This window comes from Rhamphochromis longiceps, linkage group LG15 (assembly GCF_057381845.1).
Source record: "Rhamphochromis longiceps isolate RC_006_pf linkage group LG15, R_longiceps_female_GT1.1, whole genome shotgun sequence".
In the NCBI taxonomy this organism is placed as follows: Eukaryota; Metazoa; Chordata; class Actinopteri; order Cichliformes; family Cichlidae; genus Rhamphochromis; species Rhamphochromis longiceps.
The window spans coordinates 25,268,458-25,289,381 of record NC_140571.1 but is presented as its reverse complement, the minus strand read 5'-3'; the positions used below and the strand labels follow the sequence as shown (position 1 = coordinate 25,289,381).

The following is a 20,924-nucleotide window of genomic DNA, read 5'->3' as shown; positions in this document are numbered from 1 at the left end:
CATCCTTGCGGGGGTTGTCGGAACTGTATGCGCAGTCGCACTAAGGACAGATGTGCTCAGAGGCATGCCCCGTAACGCGTATAGAGCAGTCTGTCGCGGCAGGAATAAGTTGTACAAAGTCCATGTAAGTTACGATAATACTTTGATAAGTATGATAAGTGTGTTTCTAATGTAAGGTATGTTGCTGCGTTTGGATTGTGAGATATCTGAAAACCTTTTTATTCTGTATTTACGTTACTTACATCCATGTGCTATTTTTTAGCTAGACATGTGTGTCATGCAAGCTAGCAGCACCCCATGAGAAACGGGCCGAAGTGTTTAAGTGTTTACCGGATTTTTGCACCCTTGGCAAGCGGACTGAGGTATGTGATGAGAGATAATCTGTTGTTATATTTTATTTAACTGAACTGTGTAATCCCTTGATGCTGTTTGAAGTAACCCCTTTTGTTTTATTTAATCTGTGACTGTATATCTCAGAATTACTTGTTTGAACTTGCCTGAATTAACTTAAGCTCATTGTTGTTATTGCTCATTGTTATAGTTCAAAAAGTACTGTACGGGTATCAATTTTTTTCTTATTTTATAGTTTTCACGGTGCTCAACGTCCAGAGAATGAGCCGTGTGTGGTGAGGAAATAAATGGCTGCACCCGTTAGAGACTCTTCTGTCGTTCTTGATGCCAAGGGCTGCTACAGTGAAAACTCAACGCTGCCTTGCAGCCATCTACACTCATCTTATTCTTTCGTCGAACTGTGAGTAAAGGAGTGTATCGCATCATCCAGAGACTGCTGGATCAGTAAAGGACTCAAAATAAGGACATTATAAATACAATGTCATGCACACCTTCATCTTGTAAGCTGTGTGAGCAAATGATCTTCAACATGGCAGTCTAAAGTAATGCAAGAAAGAAAGGCCTCTTCTGTATTTAACACAGTAGCATGTAAAGTTGTGATGCTGAATATCCCACATTTCTTGCATCAGAATGTCTAAGACTGAATCTGGGCTTTATGCTATCAGTTGTACTTCTGTAAAAACTTAAGTGGCAAATTGTCTGATTTGAGGGCATCATCAGTATTATTTGGGTTTTGTTGCCAGTCTGTGAGGTTAAAGGTGTAAATATCTAAGTTGAGTGTTAATGTAGCCGCTAAACTGGTGGAACTAAATCTTCACCACCACGCCTATACAAGCAGAAAGGGGAGTGAGTGGGTCAGCGCTCAGAGCACAGAAATTTAGCTGGCTTCAAACACACCATTTATTTTCAGGATAAAACAGTCAGAACCCCAAATACAAGCTAAAATCCCCGTATACAATAAAAATAGTGTTTACAACCCGCTAAAAACCCTGCCGGCAGGAATGATTAAACGCTAAAAACACAAAGCTAAATGAATGTTTTTCCCTATACTAAAAACTCCCCCCCAGGGTCCTAATTCTCCCAGTCCCGCAACACACGGGCAAATTCTCCTGAGCTGAGAGAGACAGGAGAGGAACTCCTCTTCCGGGATGTGGACTCTCGCCAGCAGAAGACCAGGGAGGAGGCTCCTATCTCCACCTGACTGTGCGCAATCGTGCAGTCCAGCTACTCTCCACCTCCGCGCACGGCCTCCCTCGTAGCTCCGCCAGATGCAGGCAGAGGCGTACCCCTGCCCTACTGTGGATTTCACGCGTCGCCTCCCACGGTCGCTATTCTGTCCGTCGGGACTGGATCGCCGGGTTGTGCTGGCCGATCGCCGAATGTCTCGTGGCGCCCCACAGTCAGGCCAGAGGTCCTTCTTCTCATATGCTGGCTTGCACACGTTTTGTTTTCCAGCTCTCCACTTTTCGTGTGTCTCTCTCTTTTTAGTCTTTGCGCTCACTATCTCCCTTAAGTCAGTTTGGTGGCTGATAGGCCACCTCGGGGAACGCCCCCACCTCACAGGTGCCTACAATTGTCCGCTTAATCCACAGTGGAATAATAAAAAACATATTGTTCAATCAACACTAAACACACACTATAAATATGGAGATAAAATCATGCAATAGGAATATCAATAAACAAACATGCAATATCACTATTACAATAAAATCATGCAAATAAAATCGACACCCTGTACCAACACAGTCTGATCCAAAACAAAATATAAAAACACAATTTTCCACTGTGTGACATCCCCCCACATTTTACCTGTGACAGTCCCTGTCACCCTAGTCAAGCGACCTGTAACGGGCGGGTGGCTGACCAAAATTAGGCCTTGTCAAGCGCCGCACCTCTGACAACTCTCCCGGCTGCTGGGCTGGGGCGCTGGGCACAAAACCATAAAATGGAGGCTCAACTAGCACCTCTCCCTCAACGCTGACTTCCTGCCCCTCTGAGTGGTAGTCTGCTGCAGGGGTAACGCACAACTTTAGTGCATTCCAATGGAGGACCTTCTCCCCCCCCCCCTTTCTCCGGATGCACCCTATATACTACTTCTACTACTACTATTGCCAACTTCTTCCACTACCACATACGGCTCTGAGCTCCAACCTGGGTGCAACTTGCCTCGTCCCTGCCTATTCCTGTCCCTTATCCAAACTCTCTCGCCTGGCACCAACGGCAGGGCCCGTGCACTTCGGTCATAAGCCCTCTTGTTTTGCGTGGCTGCTGCCCTCATCTTCTTCTTAGCCATCTCATAGGCAAAGGATAGTTTCTGGTGATGGTCCTTAACCCACCCTCCCAGGTTGTGGCATGGAGAATCCCGCTCAACACCTAGGTTCAAATCCACTGGCTGCCTCAAATGCCGCCCAAACATCAGGTACGACGGCGCATACCCTGTGGCACTATGGACAGTATTATTATATGCTTGTAAGAGCTCTGGGAGATATTCTGGCCACCTCTGTTGTCTCTCTGACTCTAGGGACCGAAGCATGTGCAGCAATGTCTGGTTCATCCTCTCAACCCCACCATTTCCAGCCGGATGGTATGGGGTGGTCTTGCTTTTTGTAATGCCATAGCACTTACACAGCTGGTACATCAGGGCAGACTCAAAACTACCACCTCTATCTGAGTGTAGCCTGGTCGGGCAACCGAAGGTCTGAATCACGTGAGCCCAAAGAGCATGCACCGCAGTCTGAGCAGTCTGGTCTTTGGTAGGAACTGCCCAGGCGTACCGTGTGAAAAGATCGGTCATAACCAGAATATTCTGGTACCTGTCTGTGGGCCTCCCCAATGTAAGAAAGTCCAGGGCCACAACCTCAAGGGGATAGGACACAATAACGGGATGCAAAGGGGCTCTAGGCCTATTTCTATCTCGTAGGCCACACGCAGCACACCCTAGCTGGAATTCGCGCACCTCCTCTTCCATGCTGGGCCAATAAAAGAAGCGACGTATCCTGGACAGTGTCTTTTCCACTCCCGCATGTGCCGCTGCCTCGTGATACTTCTCCCACACCTCCTTGTGTCTCTCTGCAGGACATAGAATCTGAAGGTACATTTCGTTAGTGTTAGGGTCCCTTAGTATTTAGTATTTATTTATTTATTGTCATTGTCAAGAACAATGAAATTGCGTTTGGGGCTTCCATACAACCCAAAAAAAAGAAGAAAATAATAAATACCCCTTAAAACCCAAGTGTACATATTTAACCCAGTGTGACTCCAATGCAATAAGACAATCCTTAGCAATAATGTTCGTAGAAATTCAGACAAAGACCTGAGAAACATGACAAAATACAACAATGCAACCCATTCAATATTATTGTACTGTGAGATATGATATCAGATATGATAGTTATCTATTTAAGAAAGAGGGGGGGGGGCAGGAGGGGGAAGAGAATAAAGATATGATGCACCAATGCAGACCAGTTCATTGCTATTAAGAAGTTGGATATGGTTATTGTCCGTGAGAGGGGGGCAGAGAGTTCAGGAGCCTCACAGCCTGTGGATACAGGCTGTTGGCCAGTCTGGATGTTCTGGCCTGTATAGACCTGTACCTTCTCCCTGAGGGCAGCAGATGGAAAAGGTGGCGCGCAGGGTGATGTTACCTCTCTGCACAGCGTATCCTCGCAAACCTGCAGCCTTCTCCATTGCTGTAATAACTTCTGTACAGGGCTAGGTAGGGATCTCCTCGTTGGTGCATCAGGGGGGATTCCCTGTTCCACATACTCCCTCAGGATGAGCAGATCCATGTCCTTTTCTTGAGCCTCCTTCCAGTCATTCATCTGCGGCACCAGCCCCTGTGCATCCCGACGTGGAGCACTCGTGGTGTTTATGTAAGCTGTTTGACAGTCTGTGGGAAATCTAGAGAGAGCATCAGCATTAGCATTCTCTTTTCCAGCCCTGTACTTAACCTCGAAGTCAAAGGATGCCAGCTGTGCCACCCAGCGTTGCTCTGTTGCCCCAAGTCTAGCATTCTGTAAGTGGGCCACAGGATTGTTGTCGGTATACACGACAAACTTGGCACCTGTCAAGTAATCCTTGAACTTCTCAGTAATGGCCCATTTTAGAGCTAAAAGTTCCAGTTTGAAGGAACTATAGTTTTTGTCATTTCGTTCGGTGGGGTGTAGGCTCCTGCTGGCATATGCAATCACCCGTTCCTTGCCATCTTGCACCTGAGCTAACACAGCACCTAAGCCTTGATTGCTGGCATCAGTATAAAGTGCAAAGGGCTCCAGGAAATCTGCATAAGCCAAAATAGGGGGCTCGGTCAGAGCACATTTCAAGCTGTCAAAGGCTTCCTGACATTCAGCAGACCACTGGACCTGCATGCTTGACCTGCTAGAAATTCCCACGAGCAGAGCATTTAAAGGTCTAGCCAACCTAGCAAACCCTGGGACAAATCGCCTGTAATAACCTGCCAGGCCAAGGAAAGCTCTGACCTGACGGGTGGTCGAGGGAACAGGCCAGTTCTGGACAGCTTGGATTTTCTCAGGGTCCGGTCTTACCCCTTGTTGGTCGACAAGATGCCCCAGGAACTTCACCTGACAGTGGAACAGCTTACATTTGTCCAGCCTCAGCTTCAGACCATGTTGCCACAGCTTCTGCAGGACATTCTCCAATTGCTGTAGATGAGTAGAGAAGTCAGGTGAGTAGATTATTATATCATCCAGATATACCAAAACAGATTCAGAAAGGTGACTACTTAGACACCGCTGCATCAGGCGCTGGAAGGTGGCAGGGGCATTACAGAGTCCAAAAGGCATGCGATCAAACTCAAACAAACCCAGAGGAGTGGTAAATGCAGTTTTCTCCCGATCCTTAGGATCCATTTCCACTTGCCAGTATCCACTGGCAAGATCCAGTGTGGAAAACCACTCAGCTCTGGTCAGACATGTTAAAGTCTCTTCAATTCGGGGGAGCGGGAACGCATCTTTATGAGTTACTGCGTTTAATTTTCTGTAGTCTACACAAAATCGCCAACTGCCGTCCTTTTTCCTCACCAACACAATGGGGGCTGCCCAGGGACTGCTACTCTCCCGAATGACACCTTTTTTCAGCATATCTGCTAGAAGTATCTTAATCTCTTTGTACATCAGTGGTGGTAAAGGGCGATATTTTTGTTTAATGGGTGGTGTATCACCTGTGTGGATCTGGTGTTGGACCAAATCAGTTCTTCCGTAATCCTCCTCGTTCACAGCAAACACCTTTCGCCACCTCTGCAGCAGGGTCTGGAGCTCGACCTTCTGCTGGGGGGTCAAGTCTATGCCGTTAAGCAGTTGACTCACCTCCTCTTCAAGGATCGCAGGCTCTTCGGGCCCAGCTGCTTCAACTACGCCCACCTCGATCACACCATCGGATCCCATTGTCAGGCTAAGATCACTGTCCATCTCCACGTCCGACTCCTCCACCTGGTACAACTGGCCCATCTTCTGGTAGCGTCCTATAGTCACTTCGTATGGATTAGGGTTACAGACCCGGATAGGGAGCCTCCCTCCTTTGACTACTGACAGGGTTCGGGCTACCCCCCAGGGTCCAGCATCAGGTAAGGCCTCCACTAGTGCCAAGCGTTCTGTCCCACCCTTACCTTTACACGTCCGGCCCCAGACCATCACTTCACAGTTCGGGGGCACCTTGACTCCTCTGCGGCTAGCAGGTCGAACATAGCCTAGAAAGCCATCAGTCTTGGTGGTAGCAGTCTGTTGACAGACGGCAAATGCCTCTTTCCATGCTCTGCGGGACTTCAGCTTTTGAGGATGAAAAGCAGACTTGCCTTCGGCAAAAACATCATCCCAGCATGCACTAATAACATTCATACCAATAATTAAAGGGTGCGTGGAACAGTCATTTCTCACAACCACAACGCCTTTTCCTGGTATCTCCACCCCTTCTACCTCAAAATCCATGACCGCATAGCCTGAGTATGGTATCTCAAGTCCATTGGCTGCCTTTAAGGCGAACAATCAGAATCAGAATCAGAATCAGAATCAGAATGGGTTTATTGCCAGATGTTGAGGTTTACAACATTAGGAAATTGCTGCGGTGCTTCAGTGCAGACAATAAGAATTAAAGTGCTATGTAGAAAGAAAGATATGTGCATGAGATATACATGAGATATATACATGAGAATAAGAATTATGAGTGCTACGTAGAAAGATATATACATGAGTGCAGGTGGTGATCAGTGCCAAACATGAAATGATGCAGTGACACAGCGTAGGGTCATGTGTTAGTGGCGGGGACAGTCATGTGGTTATTGTTCATGTGTCCAACAGCAGAGGGGAAGAAACTGTTCTTGTGGCGAGAGGTTCTGGTGCGAATGGACCGGAGCCTCCTGCCTGAGGGGAGCAGGTCAAACAGACTGTGTCCAGGGTGAGAAGGGTCAGCTGAGATCCGGGCTGCACGCCGCAGTGTCCTGGAGGTGTACAGGTCCTGCAGAGATGGGAGTCTGCAGCCAATCACCTTCTCAGCAGAGCGCACAACACGCTGCAGTCTCTGTTTGTCCCTGATAGTGGCTCCAGCGTACCACACGGTGATGGAGGAGGTGAGGATGGACTCGATGATTGCAGTGTAGAATTGCATCATCGTCCGTGTTGGCAGGTTGAATTTCTTCAGCTGCCTCAGGAAGTACATCCTCTGCTGGGCTTTCTTGATGACGGAGGTGATGGTGGGCTCCCACTTCAGGTCCTGGGTGATGGTGGTACCCAGGAAGCGGAATGAGTCCACAGAGGTGATGGGGGTGTCAGTCAGGATGATGGGGGGGAGTGGGGCTGTGTGCTTCCTGAAGTCCACAATAATCTCCACTGTCTTCTGGGCATTCAGCACCAGGTTGTTGTGGCTGCACCAAGACACCAGACGTTCAACCTCCCTCCTGTAGGCAGACTCGTCCCCGTCCGAGATGAGCCCAATGACGGTGGTGTCATCTGCGAACTTGATTAGCTTGACAGACTGGTGGGTGGAGGTGCAGCAGTTGGTGTACAGGGAGAAGAGCAGAGGAGAAAGAACACAGCCCTGAGGGGAGCCGGTGCTGATGGTCCGGGAGTCCGAGACATTCTTTCCCAGCCTCACGTGCTGCTTCCTGTCCGTCAGGAAGTCAGTGATCCACCGGCAGATGGGATCAGGCACATTCATCTGGGGAAGCTTGCCTCGGAGATGGTCTGGAAGGATGGTATTGAAGGCAGAGCTGAAGTCCACAAACAGGATCCTGGCGTAGGTTCCTGGGGGGGTGTCAGTTTTATTCACTTCAGGGAAATGGAGATCCATTACCTGCTGTTGCACTAGTGTAACCTGAGAGCCTGTGTCTAATAATCCCGTCATCTTGACCCCTCCCATACACACCTCAATGAGTGGACATTCTCCCACAAAAGCTGTACTGGCCCCCTGATTGTTTGAATAGTCCCTTGTCCCCACCGCCTGGGCCTCGGCAGCGGGGTTTATTAGTTTAAAGGTGGTTGTTGGTCTAGTGTGCTCTGACAGAATCTGGCAATATGCCCAGCTTGATTACAACGATGGCAAATGGGTTCTCCCTCTCGGGTCCAGTTATTAGCATATCCAGAACGTTTTGGCTTAAACCTTGATTTATTAAAAGCTGAGCCAGCTGGGCTTTGCTGTGGCAAGAGCGGTTTAATTTCATTAACAACATCTTTGACGAGATCTCGCATTTGACCCTTGACATCCTCCATAATTTCTATTTTAAATGTCTCTTTCCAGTCTGGTTCATAAGGTGGCTTAACACACCTGGACTCACCCACTGCCAAGCACGTAGTTTGCAATCCCTGGTGTCCCAACTGTTCCTCCTCTAGGAGCAACGCCTCCCGATGGACTGTTGCAAAATCCTCTTCTGGATGGTGACGCACGTAGGCTCGCAGGGTTTGTGACAACGGGCCCTCCCGCAGGCCCAACAGCATCTGTTCCTGTAAACACTTTTCAGTAGGTGCTTGATTTGGATTGCGCTGTTGTAGCCTGCAGTGCAACTCCCTCAACCTTAAGGTAAAAGATTTTACCGACTCATTTTGTTTTTGTATACAGCTAAAAAACTGCGACCTCAAAACCGCTAGGGAGTTATTGTCACCATATAGAGAATCTAGATATGCGAATATTTTCCTAATCTGGTCTCTATCTTTTTCTTCTAACACGCTTACTTGACGCTTTGCCTCACCGCTTAAAGCCCCAATTAAAATTTCTACTTTCCGGGCCTCAGCTATTTCTTGAGCATTCAATAAACCTTGTATTTGTTCTTTCCAATCTCCATATGAAACATCTGCTTCAGGACCCTTATATTTTGGTACCCAAGGGGCACCCGGATACACCGGCATCATCATCTCTATATCTGCACTCCAGGTGCGGAACACTGCTCCCCAAACTTGTATCCTGTCGACAAACGCCAAAATTATGTAGCCGCTAAACTGGTGGAACTAAATCTTCACCACCACGCCTATACAAGCAGAAAGGGGAGTGAGTGGGTCAGAGCTCAGAGGACAGAAATTTAGCTGGCTTCAAACACACCATTTATTTTCAGGATAAAACACAGTCAGAACCCCAAATACAAGCTAAAATCCCCGTATACAATAAAAATAGTGTTTACAACCCGCTAAAAACCCTGCCGGCAGGAATGATTAAACGCTAAAAACACAAAGCTAAATGAATGTTTTTCCCTATACTAAAAACTCCCCCCCAGGGTCCTAATTCTCCCAGTCCCGCAACACACGGGCAAATTCTCCTGAGCTGAGAGAGACAGGAGAGGAACTCCTCTTCCGGGATGTGGACTCTCGCCAGCAGAAGACCAGGGAGGAGGCTCCTATCTCCACCTGACTGTGCGCAATCGTGCAGTCCAGCTACTCTCCACCTCCGCGCACGGCCTCCCTCGTAGCTCCGCCAGATGCAGGCAGAGGCGTACCCCTGCCCTACTGTGGATTTCACGCGTCGCCTCCCACGGTCGCTATTCTGTCCGTCGGGACTGGATCGCCGGGTTGTGCTGGCCGATCGCCGAATGTCTCGTGGCGCCCCACAGTCAGGCCAGAGGTCCTTCTTCTCATATGCTGGCTTGCACACGTTTTGTTTTCCAGCTCTCCACTTTTCGTGTGTCTCTCTCTTTTTAGTCTTTGCGCTCACTATCTCCCTTAAGTCAGTTTGGTGGCTGATAGGCCACCTCGGGGAACGCCCCCACCTCACAGGTGCCTACAATTGTCCGCTTAATCCACAGTGGAATAATAAAAAACATATTGTTCAATCAACACTAAACACACACTATAAATATGGAGATAAAATCATGCAATAGGAATATCAATAAACAAACATGCAATATCACTATTACAATAAAATCATGCAAATAAAATCGACACCCTGTACCAACACAGTCTGATCCAAAACAAAATATAAAAACACAATTTTCCACTGTGTGACATTAATAAGTTTGAAACCACCACTCAACCCATTTGAGTTCAGATATATACACTTAAAAGGGCAGGTGCAACAAGCCAAAAATAAAATTAATAATAATGTTGTCCCCTGTTGAAGAAATAGACAAATCTACAGAGGCACAAGAGGCCAGGTCCAGCTCCATAGAGCGAAGACTAACAGAAAAGGGGCAGGAGATGCATGAACAGGAAGCCAAGAAAAATGAAAGGTCATTTAGCAAGGCATATGAGTCCTGGAAGGAGTTAGCAAGAGGAGTTAGAACAAAGCTGAAAGGTTTCTGCTCAAACGAAGACCTTGTTAGAACACAAACGGACATTAAGGCTAAAGAAGTATTAATGCATGAACTGTATGAGCCTATCCGACGTAATCATACTTCTACTCCAGATGTTGTCAAGAAAATGCGTGTGTTGCCCTAACAACAGAAATTTGTGATCTCATTAGTAAACGACTAGAAGATATAGATAAGACTTTTAATGACAGGCTCGAGAAGGAGCGTGTAAGGATGATATTAAGTAAGGAGGAGTATGGATCTGTTTTTGGGAAAACAGAAACAGTTATTTCAGAGCATTCAAAGGGCTCAGATTCATACTCTGGAGCCACCTCTACGACTTCTAGCAAACGTGTGGATGCCGAAGCTGACCTTGCAGCTAAACTAGAACAGGCGAAGGCAATGCAACGAATACATGAACAGCAAGCCAAGTTGAGTAGCTTAGAGCATGAGTGGAAAATCAAGGAAGCACAAATGATTGCAGAAATGACAGCAAAGCTAGAGGAAGAGAGAACTAAACTGCAACAGCTACAGGCAGAAAATGAGGTAAAAGTAGCAGCAGCCAGAGTGAGAGCTTACAACAACTACGATGGATTGGAAAGCCTTAAGTATGAAGCAGATGACAAATCACAACTTGATAGCCAAATCATTGAATCTCAGAATCCATTGAATCCACAGGCTGAATCATTTCGACCTCAGTGTGCACCACCTGAGATTTTGCAAAAGCAACAGGAGGTCAGCTTAACACAGGAGCTTGCAAGCTTGTTCGTCTCCAACCGTCTGCCTGCACCTGAACCCACAGTGTTCACTGGTAACCCTTTAAAGTTTATACACTGGAAGATATCCTTTATGGCATTGATTGGCCACAAACCCCTCCCCGCAGGAGAAAAAATGTTGTACTTGAAAAGTTATCTTGCAGGTGAGGCACGGAAGGCGGTCGAAGGATTCTTCTATCGAAACTCAGAAGATGCATATCAGGGTGCCTGGGAGATTCTTCAGGAGAGGTATGGAAGTTAATTTGTCGTCCAAAAGGCTTTCAGGGATAAACTGATGAAATGGCCAAAAATAGCTCCCAATGACCCAGTAGCCCTCAGAGAGTTTTCAGATTTCCTTCAAAGTTGTGCCGAGGCCATCCCTCATGTTAAAGGGCTGGCAATTCTAAATGATTGTGAAGAAAATCATAAACTTCTCAAAAAACTACCCGAATGGCTGGTACGCAGATGGGGTCGCGTTGTTGTGGATGAACTAGACAGATGTCAAGAGTATCCACCATTTGCTCATTTCACCAGATTTCTACAAAGGGAAGCTAGAATAGCCTGCAACCTGTCAAGGGTTGACAATTTGTTCAAACACAGTAAGAGAGAAATGAGACACTGGCAGACCGACTCAGAGTTTCAAAGACGTGCGCACGGGTGAGAGTCTCTGAGCAGACTAACACACCGAGCACCGTTTACTCGCTTTATTTATAAGGCAAAATGGGTTACATAATACTTCCTCTTTCAACTGAAGAGGGGAGAGCTCAGGCATTGTCTTAGCTATCTAACTTCTGCACACAAACTGAAAAACAACGACACAGCAGTATTCATGCTTATCTGACATCGCAGACACTGAAGTAAAGAATGCATGTATATGTCCTGTCTTTGTCAAACATCTCACACATTTAAGCAAGGAATACATTGTGTTCTTTTCAACAGTAAGCTTTACCGTGTGAAAATATATAAACACTTGATTATAAGGCATACTTGTTTCTACTTGATTATACTTTAATGATTTAACTAAAATAAAAATTCTCTTAACATTCCCTCCTGATGTTAATATATTTCACATGTTTTACTCAATGCATAGTCACTTGTTAGTCACATTTTCAACTTGCACGTCATTCAGTGAAATAATTAAACAACAAGCTTGTCAAGATTGTCATAGAGATTTTCTTCTCTCTCTCCCACACTCAGCATACCATACTGACGATAGGGATCCTCCATAACTGACTGAGCCAAGACATGGTTTCCTAACATACGCTTGAACATGTTTGTCATTATGCTTCTCAGACATGGGATAATACAAGCAATGAAAAGGCAAAATAGTAACATCACACTGAAAAGGGCCAACAGGCCTTTAATCAGTAGAGATTTCCAAGAGCCGCTCAGCAGCCAGTCCCACCAACCTTGAGTATCGGTAACGTAGTCCTGCTGCTGAGCGTCTCTCAGTTGTTTCAAAACATTCAAAGCATTTGTCATGTTTAATGAATGGATGTTATCAGGTATGTAGGTACAACATGTAGTGTTAAACAATACGCAGAGACCACCTTTCTCTGCGAGAATGATGTCTAAAGCCACTCGGTGCTGCATGACAGTGATGCGAATTGCATCAATTTCTTCATTCTGTCCTTGATTAATGCGGGTTGAAGCATTTAAAAATAATCCAAAACGATAGTCCAGGGTTTCTATCCGTAGTGCGTGTTTCCCTACTCCTATCCATGGAAACAAAGCGTGTATTACCTTCTGGCTCTTGGTCCAGAGTTTGAAGTCATCTGGTACATCAGAACCAAGATATGGATCATGGGGCTTGAGGCCTGTGCTACGTTTAGCTCTGGTGTTGCTGTTCACTGACATCTTAAAGGTGTGGTCAGATACCAGAACAGGGGCACAGAGTCCGGTGCTGTTTGGTGGCAGCATGAAATAGACTTTCAGGCCACACGCCCAAGCTGCGCCCTGTACCCAGTATGTACCTGTCGATGAGCCGATGCCATCCCAATCTGGTGCCGCCAGGATCATGGAGCAGTTTCGGTTTTGTCCTAATTTCTTCAGACCCTGGGGCGTACCTGTTTGTCCGGTTGCTCCTGTGAAGTTAAAGCACACTGGGTGTTGTATGTCAGGTGGCAAAACAACTGAGAATGATTTCAGTTTTCTATGGCTGACGTTTATATGCACCCAGTAGGCTTCATTGCAGGTGTAGTTTATATTTGGGTACTGGTGGGTGCAGTTTGTTATGTTGTAGATTAAAGACTTTACACTCTGTGGGACTATATATTGTGTAGTGTTGTGGCATGTGTTGCTGTTTTGGTCCTTTATGGATCCACCTATCACCATCACAGGTTTTCCTGGTGTTGAGCAGGTCCCGGTAATGGCTTTGTCATATATGCAGAGTGCTTCAGCCTTGGTTGGGGGTTTTCCATACACTGTGGCATGGAGTGCTGTCGTGGGCATATGTGAGCAGACATAGCAGTTTGCGGCATTGTCTTCTCTGTGCACTCTGTCATGGACATACCGGTACCATGCATTGTTCAGCCACGGGTGGTTGTGTTCTTTGTCTATCTCCTTCAGGTGCGAGTTGTCGTGGGTCCACCTCTTAGGTCGGAGAATAATTGGTACTGTCTTGTGGGTTCCACTGGGCATCAACCAAAAGAGTGTCGTCATCAGGAGGATAGCCATTAGACAGAATATGTAGCACATGAGTAGTTTTCGTTTGATGTCACAAGCGCCCAAGCACAACAGCTTTGGGGCTGGAACTGGTGCTAGCATTGATTCTGAAGCTGGTTCTTCTTCTGGATTTATCAGGTTGTTTTCCTCAGTCATCTTGTTGAGATTTTATTCAGGCGTCCCTGGTGTTATTATTGGTTCTGCTCTTCGGTGGGATAGGTCAGTCTGATCTTCAGGGCGACCAGGCACACCCGAGCTCCCACGTGAGTAGCACTGCCGAGGAAGCACAGGGCGGGAAACCCGTTCAGCCCTGTCCTCCAGCAGGGGTTCACGTAAGAGTCAGGGGAACCGGCGTCTTATTGTGGTGCAAACACTTTCTTCACGTGGGATTGATGAATCCACGAAACTCGTTCGGCTATCTTACACGCTGTGGGTGTGGTAAGTAGCACCTGGAAGGGACCTTCCCACTTTGGAGCACTCCAGTTTTTCCGCTGGAGGACTTTAATCAGAATCCAATCACCGGGGTTCAACCTGCAAGAAACTGAAGAAAAGTCACTCGGCAGTTGATTGCTTAATCTCACTTCTTTATTCTCAAATAGTTTTGTCATCCATTCTGCCATTGTTGTTTCTGCAATAGATTTATTAATTGGCTCACTCATTATGGGGAGTGGAAAATGTCTGCCATGTACGATTTCAAATGGCGTTAGACCACCTGTTCCTTGAGTTATTCTCATCCATAATTTAACCAAGCTTAGACATTCAGGCCAAGGTTTTTTAGTCTCTTCCATACATTTCCTCAACCTTTGTTTAATTGTGCCGTTAGTTCTCTCGACTAATCCTGCACTTTGTGGATGATAAGAACAGTGATGTTTTATGCTGAAGCCTAAAGCTTCAGAAACTTTACTTATTACTTCATTTACAAAATGTGTGCCATTGTCTGATCTTATCAGAGATGGAATACCGTACGTTGGAATAAAATGATTACATAGACATTTTGCTACTGATATTGCATCTGCTTTTTTCACTGGGTATATTTCTGGCCACTTGGAAAATACATCAATTATCACAAGTGCATATTTGGAGGATTGTGATTCATTTAATTCTATGAAATCCATGTGGACAGTGTGAAATGGATGCGGTGGTATAGGGAAATGCCCTCGCTTTGGACGTAGATTTCCCTGTGCGTTGTGTCTTTGGCAAATCATGCATGTTCTGATAAACTCTTGTGCTGAACTTTCAAAATTTTTTGTATAGAATTGTTTATTAAGAATATTAATCATCCCTCCTGATGACACATGAGTTTTCCCATGTGTCACTAAAGCAGCAGTTCTATGCAAAGATTTTGGAAGCACTGGTTTGCCATTACACATCATAAGGTTGTCTTTTAATTCTGCTCCATCTTTCACCCAAGATTTTTGTTCACTCAGCGATGCTGTTTTCTGTGCATCTGCTAGTATTTCTAAAGGTATTAGATCTATGGTTTCTGTTGTTAAAACATCAATTTGTTTTTCTGCAGCTGCTTTTGCTGCTTTGTCAGCAAAGTTATTTCCTCTCGTAATTTCTGTGTCATCCTTTTGATGAGCTGCACATTTGCATAGTGCTAATTCTTTTGGCAACGTTATTACTTCTAATAGCTTTTTTAGAAGGTTTGCATGTTGAACTGTGTTGCCTGAGGAAGTTGTCATTCCTCTGTTATGCCATATTTTAGCGAAATGATGAACTGCTGAATAGACATATTGACTGTCTGTGTAAACATTAACACTTTGACCCTTATATAAAGTACATGCTCTGATGACTGCGGTTAGTTCTGCGCTTTGAGCAGAGTTTGAGGAGCTGAGAGCTTTTGCTTCTATCACTTTATCAACAGTTGTGACCGCATAACCCACACAATTTCTACCGTGAATGTCTTTTGACGCTGAGCCGTCCACAAAAACATTACTGAAACTGCTCTGGGGGGAGCTGTATATATCAGTGCGAGGTTTTGTATCTTCCTCTAATTTTTGAATGCAACAGTGTTGTTCTCCGTCCAGAGAAGTCGGCAAAAGTGTACTTGGGTTTAGCTGGCCACACTTCTCTATTTTTATGTGTGATTGTGTAAGTAGAATCCCCACATAAGAAAGTTGTCTTGCATGCGTGAGGAAAGAGAGGTTCGCTTGGAGCAAAATAGAGGTCACTGCATGTGGGACTTTGATGATCAATTTATGTCCTAGAACAATGTCTGCACATTTTTTAACTGCCTCTGCTGCTGCTGCGCATGCCTGAACACAGGTAGGTAATCCAGCAGCTACAGAGTCAAGTTTGCATGAGTAGAAAGCTAATGGACGTTGTTTTTCTCCAAAAGCTTGAGTTAAGACTGCTTTCATATACCCTCCTGCACCATCAACATGGAGAACGAAAGGTTTTCCATAGTCTGGTAATGCTAAGACGGTACATGTCTGCAGTGCTATTTTCAAATCAACGAAAGCTTTTTCTGCTTCTGGAGTCCATTGTACTTTGTCTTTTAATGCTAGATCTTTACCATAAATGAGGTTCTGTAGTGGTTGAGCTAGTAATGCGTATTCTGGAATCCAGCATCTACAGAAATTGCACAGTCCTAAAAAACTCATCATTTGTTGTTTAGTTACTGGTTTTGGGGCATTTTGGACTGCTATCTTTCTGCTCTCTAACAGCTGCCTGCCTTGTCCTGTCAATTTGTGGCCAAGGTATGTTACTTCCTGGCTCCACAATTGCAGTTTATGCTGTGACACTTTATGGCCTTGCTCTGCGAGATGTTGCAAAACTGTTAATGTGTTTTCTTTGCACTCATCTTTTGTATGGCCTGTGATCAATATATCATCTACATACAACAAGAACTGCCCTGGGGCAGGGAGCGTACAAGATGACATTGATTTTCTCAAAGCCTCTGCATACAGAGTTGGGCTATTCTGGAATCCCTGAGGCAACCTTGTATAAGTATACTTTTGATTGTCAAAGGTGAATCCGAATAACTTCTGTGAGTCAGGGTGCAGAGGTACGGAGAAGAAGGCATTGGACAAGTCTATTACAGAGAACCACCGTTCTTTTGGTGTTACTTGATTTAGAATTGTGTGTGGATTTGCAACCACTGGAGGTATTTGCTCTGTTACCTCATTTATTGCTCTTAGATCATGAACTAAGCGATATTTTCCTGTATTAGCCTTTTTTACTGGAAAAATTGGTGTATTACACGTGGCTTCATTAGTTTTCACGAGAATACCTGCTTTTTGCATCTCTGCTATGACTGGTCTGATACCTTCTTTTGCCTCTGCACTCAAGGGATATTGTGGTTTTACAGGCCTATATGAGGTTGTAGTTTTCACCACTACTGGATCTGCTCCTTTTATTAGGCCTACATCCGTGGGTCCTTGAGACCATAATGTTTGTGGCAGCTTCTCTAGTTCTGGATGTGCTTCAATTGTTAATACTTGTCATTCATCTTGCTCTGTTGTGGCTAAATGTGTGGCTGGTGTGGCTGTCACCGGCCAACACAGCGTTAGCCTCATGCACCCAGTTCTACGGCCTTTTTGCCAGTCCTCACACTCTATTTTGTCATATCTGTCCATTTCTACATTTCTCAGCACTGTGCCTAACTCAGACCAAGGCGTTTGGTCGTTGCGTGCAACAGATACATGAGGGTTGCATATCTTATTTAAGCGCTGCACTGCATCTGTCTGTAACACTGAGCATACTGCATTACCACTCTGTGTCACATACAGGTGTTGTAGGACTAGTTTTTGCGGTCCTAGTCTGTGCACTTGTTGATCATAAATTTTGTCTGGACCTGGGACATATTTATACCACAAGGTGTTGTGATATTTTGCTGGGTCCTGTCTATGTGAGTGCTCAGGTAAGTACATATTAGCTTTGGCCTCTAATGGTTCAAGTTTTGGTAAATCTAAGGCCCAGTAATAATTTGGCTCACCTAAACCTTCACAAACAAAAATATCTTCAGTTTGGCTCTGACTTTCAGAGAGTAGGAGTCTGGCTTTCATGCCACTTTCTTCAGGAAAAACTCCTATTTTTAATTTTGTTAAAGCATCTCTTCCTAACAAATTTAGTGGACAAGATGGATCATAGATGCACTGATTTTTGCAGGCACGGCCACTATCTCTATGTGACATAAAAAGGGGGTCGGTTAGATGCTGTTTTGTCACATGTCCTGAGGCTGATTTCACGATTAAGGTATCTTTTGAAGAGGTTAAATTTGGGACTTCTACTGTTAGGACAGTTTTACAAGCACCTGTGTCGCAAAGGAATTTTATTGGGACCCCGTTAACGTGCACTATAACGGTGGGCTTTGCTTCTGAGCCTAACAGCAGTTGTTCAATGTTGTAAACTTCCCCTTCACTTGTTTCACTTCCCTTTTCTTGTGCTAGTCATTCATCACGGCGTCTGCGCCTGTCATCTCCACCTTCCTGTTCTTGGCTTACATTTCTACAGTTTCGAGCAAAGTGCCCGATTTTACCACAGTTATAACATCTCATATCTCTTCTATCTCTTCTTTGTCCTGCTTTTTGCTTTCCCCTACTTTGCTTAAAACCTGCCGTGTGTTGCTGTCCTGAGAAGGCTATAAAGCCTGTCTCTGGATCAATCATGAAAACTCCTTCTGTTTTTTCTTTTTGTTTTTGAATTTTGACTGCATGCTCAGCATATTGTAGGGCTTCAGGCAAGGTTCCTGTATTTTGAGTGACCCAGTGTTTGTCTACATGTGCTTTTATCTTAGGCAGTAGACCATTTAGGAAGGCATTTTTTAATTGTTGTTGAAAAGCAGACAGTGGATCGGCATCATAATTTAGCCCTGAGTTTTGTCTGAAAACTGGGCGTAGGCGATCCAAATAGTCTGATGCTGTCTCTCCTTCCTTTTGTTTGCACTCTCCTATCTTTCCATAATCTGGCCTTGGGGCTAAAATAACTTCTATTCTGCCATACAAGTTATTAAGCTCCTGTATTAATTGGGGAGTGTCTGGCCCCAACACGTCACCGTTTAAATCATTTCCTGTAAATTGACCTCTAGCTCTAGGAAGACTTAAACCTAATAAATCTTGAAAAACTTGATGCATCTCATGACCATTTAAACCCCACCCCTGACGGATCAATTCCACTGCATCTCGCCACGGCCGGAAGCCTTCTTTAAGGGGTGGCACATCTTTTAGTACATTCTCTCTGTCTTTATGAGACCAGGGTCGGAATGCATAAATTAAAGGCTCACCGTCTACTGGTATGACTCCTTGGGCGTCTGGGGGACCAGTGGGTTGACCGTACCTGGGGTTAGATAAGGCTACCATTGGAAACTGACCTACAATTTCTGTTTTTTTGGAATGACCATGCTTAGTCATAAGATCAAGTTGTTGTCTGGCCTCCATATAGGGATTTGAAACAAAAGGTTTGTGAGGAGAGCTTACAGGAAGTGCTGACGTAAGGTTAGGTGCAGCTGCTGCAGGCTGTGCAGGCTGAAGAGCATAAGGAGGGGGGTACGGTTTTTCTTCTCCTGCAGTTTTCTGTTTATCTTTAGTTTCCTGCTTTTGGGCACGTTTAGCAATGCGTTTATCGTTTTCTACCATCCACGCCTTGAAAAGGTGCCATTCTGCTAAGCGTTTTGCTTTTTTCTTTTGGCTCTTTTCCTCAAATAATTCTTTTTGTAAAGCAGCCTTTAAAGCAGTTATTGATTCTTGATTGCATTTGCCTTGCCAGGCTGGGCAATAAATTTTATGTGGATTTCTCCACCTATTTGCACTGACTCTTCCTGCATTTGGACAGTTTTTTTCCAACCATCCTTCATCTGCTGTTAATTTTACTTTAGTTTTAGAGTTACCCATTTTGAACTAATTACGTCAGAACTGTGACACCTTCTTTGGCATGAAAAAGTGAGAATGGGTTTTCGATAACAGCCTTCTACTCTCCCACTAATTGAGAGAGCGGTTATCAATTTTACGTGATGAAGCACAACCCTTTTTTCCACCTTTACCAATACGTGAGTGTACACAGGAAAACAGTTTGAGAAGTGGTTCGACCGCGTATTGGGTCGTAAAAACAACTCACTCCTCACAAACAAAGCGCGTTTCTATGATTTTTATTGAGATTTTCCGTAGGCCTATTTATTTGTGTAACACCTTCACCTTCAGCCACTCTTCTTGAGTGACCGGAAACCTGTTCCGTTGCAGCCACTCCCAGAGCGACCGGAACTTTTAATAGCGATTTTTCTAGAATTTCGCTCTTGCCTGTCGTCTTCTTGGTCCCGCATGGACACTGAGATCTGTCGGCGTACCTAGGTTTACACACTACTTAAAGGAAAATCTCAATATCAACGTATTTTAGCGCTTGGTGGAATGCGTGTCATATTCACCTCTACTGTGGCGCTGCGTTTTAAGATCCGGTGCTCATCGGGTCCTGGAGCCGTGAAGGCCGAACGCTGACCGGAGATCGAATTCACGTTCCCGGGTTTTTCGTTTTACTGATCAGATTTCTTCCAGCGCAGGCGTCACGACGTCAGGATCCGATGGAGACCGTCTGTGGAAAACTAGACGTTAAAATAACAGTCAGTTCTCCGGCTACGAAGGACCAATTAAATGTCAAGGGTTGACAATTTGTTCAAACACAGTAAGAGAGAAATGAGACACTGGCAGACCGACTCAGAGTTTCAAAGACGTGCGCACGGGTGAGAGTCTCTGAGCAGACTAACACACCGAGCACCGTTTACTCGCTTTATTTATAAGGCAAAATGGGTTACATAATACTTCCTCTTTCAACTGAAGAGGGGAGAGCTCAGGCATTGTCTTAGCTATCTAACTTCTGCACACAAACTGAAAAACAACGACACAGCAGTATTCATGCTTATCTGACATCGCAGACACTGAAGTAAAGAATGCATGTATATGTCCTGTCTTTGTCAAACATCTCACACATTTAAGCAAGGAATACATTGTGTTCTTTTCAACAGTAAGCTTTACCGTGTGAAAATATATAAACACTTGATTATAAGGCATACTTGTTTCTACTTGATTATACTTTAATGATTTAACTAAAATAAAAATTCTCTTAACACAACCCCATTGCTTCTCCCTTCTTATTAACCACTAAAGTAACAGATGAAAGGCTTCCTAAGAGAACCAAGGCACTCAGCACCAATGCTCAAGCTAAGCACTCTGCAGGTAAACCAGGGACCTTAATTTCAAAGCCAAGACCACCATGCTTCGTCTGCAACGATGAAACACACGGTGTCGCCAAGTGCCCAACCTTTGCCACAAGGCTTCCTGATGAAAAGAGAGCTTTCATTCGTGAAAACCGTCTTTGCTTCGGCTGTTTAAGAAAGGGCCACACTAGTAAAGAATGCAAAAGAAGGCACACATGCACTATATGTGGTCGAAATCATCCAACTTGCTTGCACATAGAGAGAATTGAGGGAGCCAGTGAAATGT

The 20,924-nt window shown here is 45.1% G+C and overlaps 1 protein-coding gene across 2 annotated transcripts; it reads right to left on the bottom strand.

Moving 5' to 3' along the window:
- Window positions 1–11,458: 11,458 nt before the first annotated feature.
- On the bottom strand, window positions 11,459–20,205 carry LOC146652766 (uncharacterized). 2 transcript variants are annotated; one of them, XM_085381266.1, is made up of 2 exons: window positions 19,853–20,205; window positions 11,459–14,032 (listed from the first exon to the last, which is right to left on the bottom strand). In XM_085381266.1, the coding sequence occupies exon 2, from the start codon at window positions 13,645–13,647 to the stop codon at window positions 11,965–11,967; it is 1,683 nt and encodes a 560-aa protein (XP_085237392.1). In that variant the 5' UTR covers window positions 13,648–14,032; window positions 19,853–20,205; the 3' UTR covers window positions 11,459–11,964. The 2 variants fall into 2 exon arrangements, with proteins under 2 accessions (XP_085237392.1, XP_085237393.1); XM_085381267.1 differs by having other exon boundaries at window positions 11,459–14,022.
- Window positions 20,206–20,924: the final 719 nt, after the last annotated feature.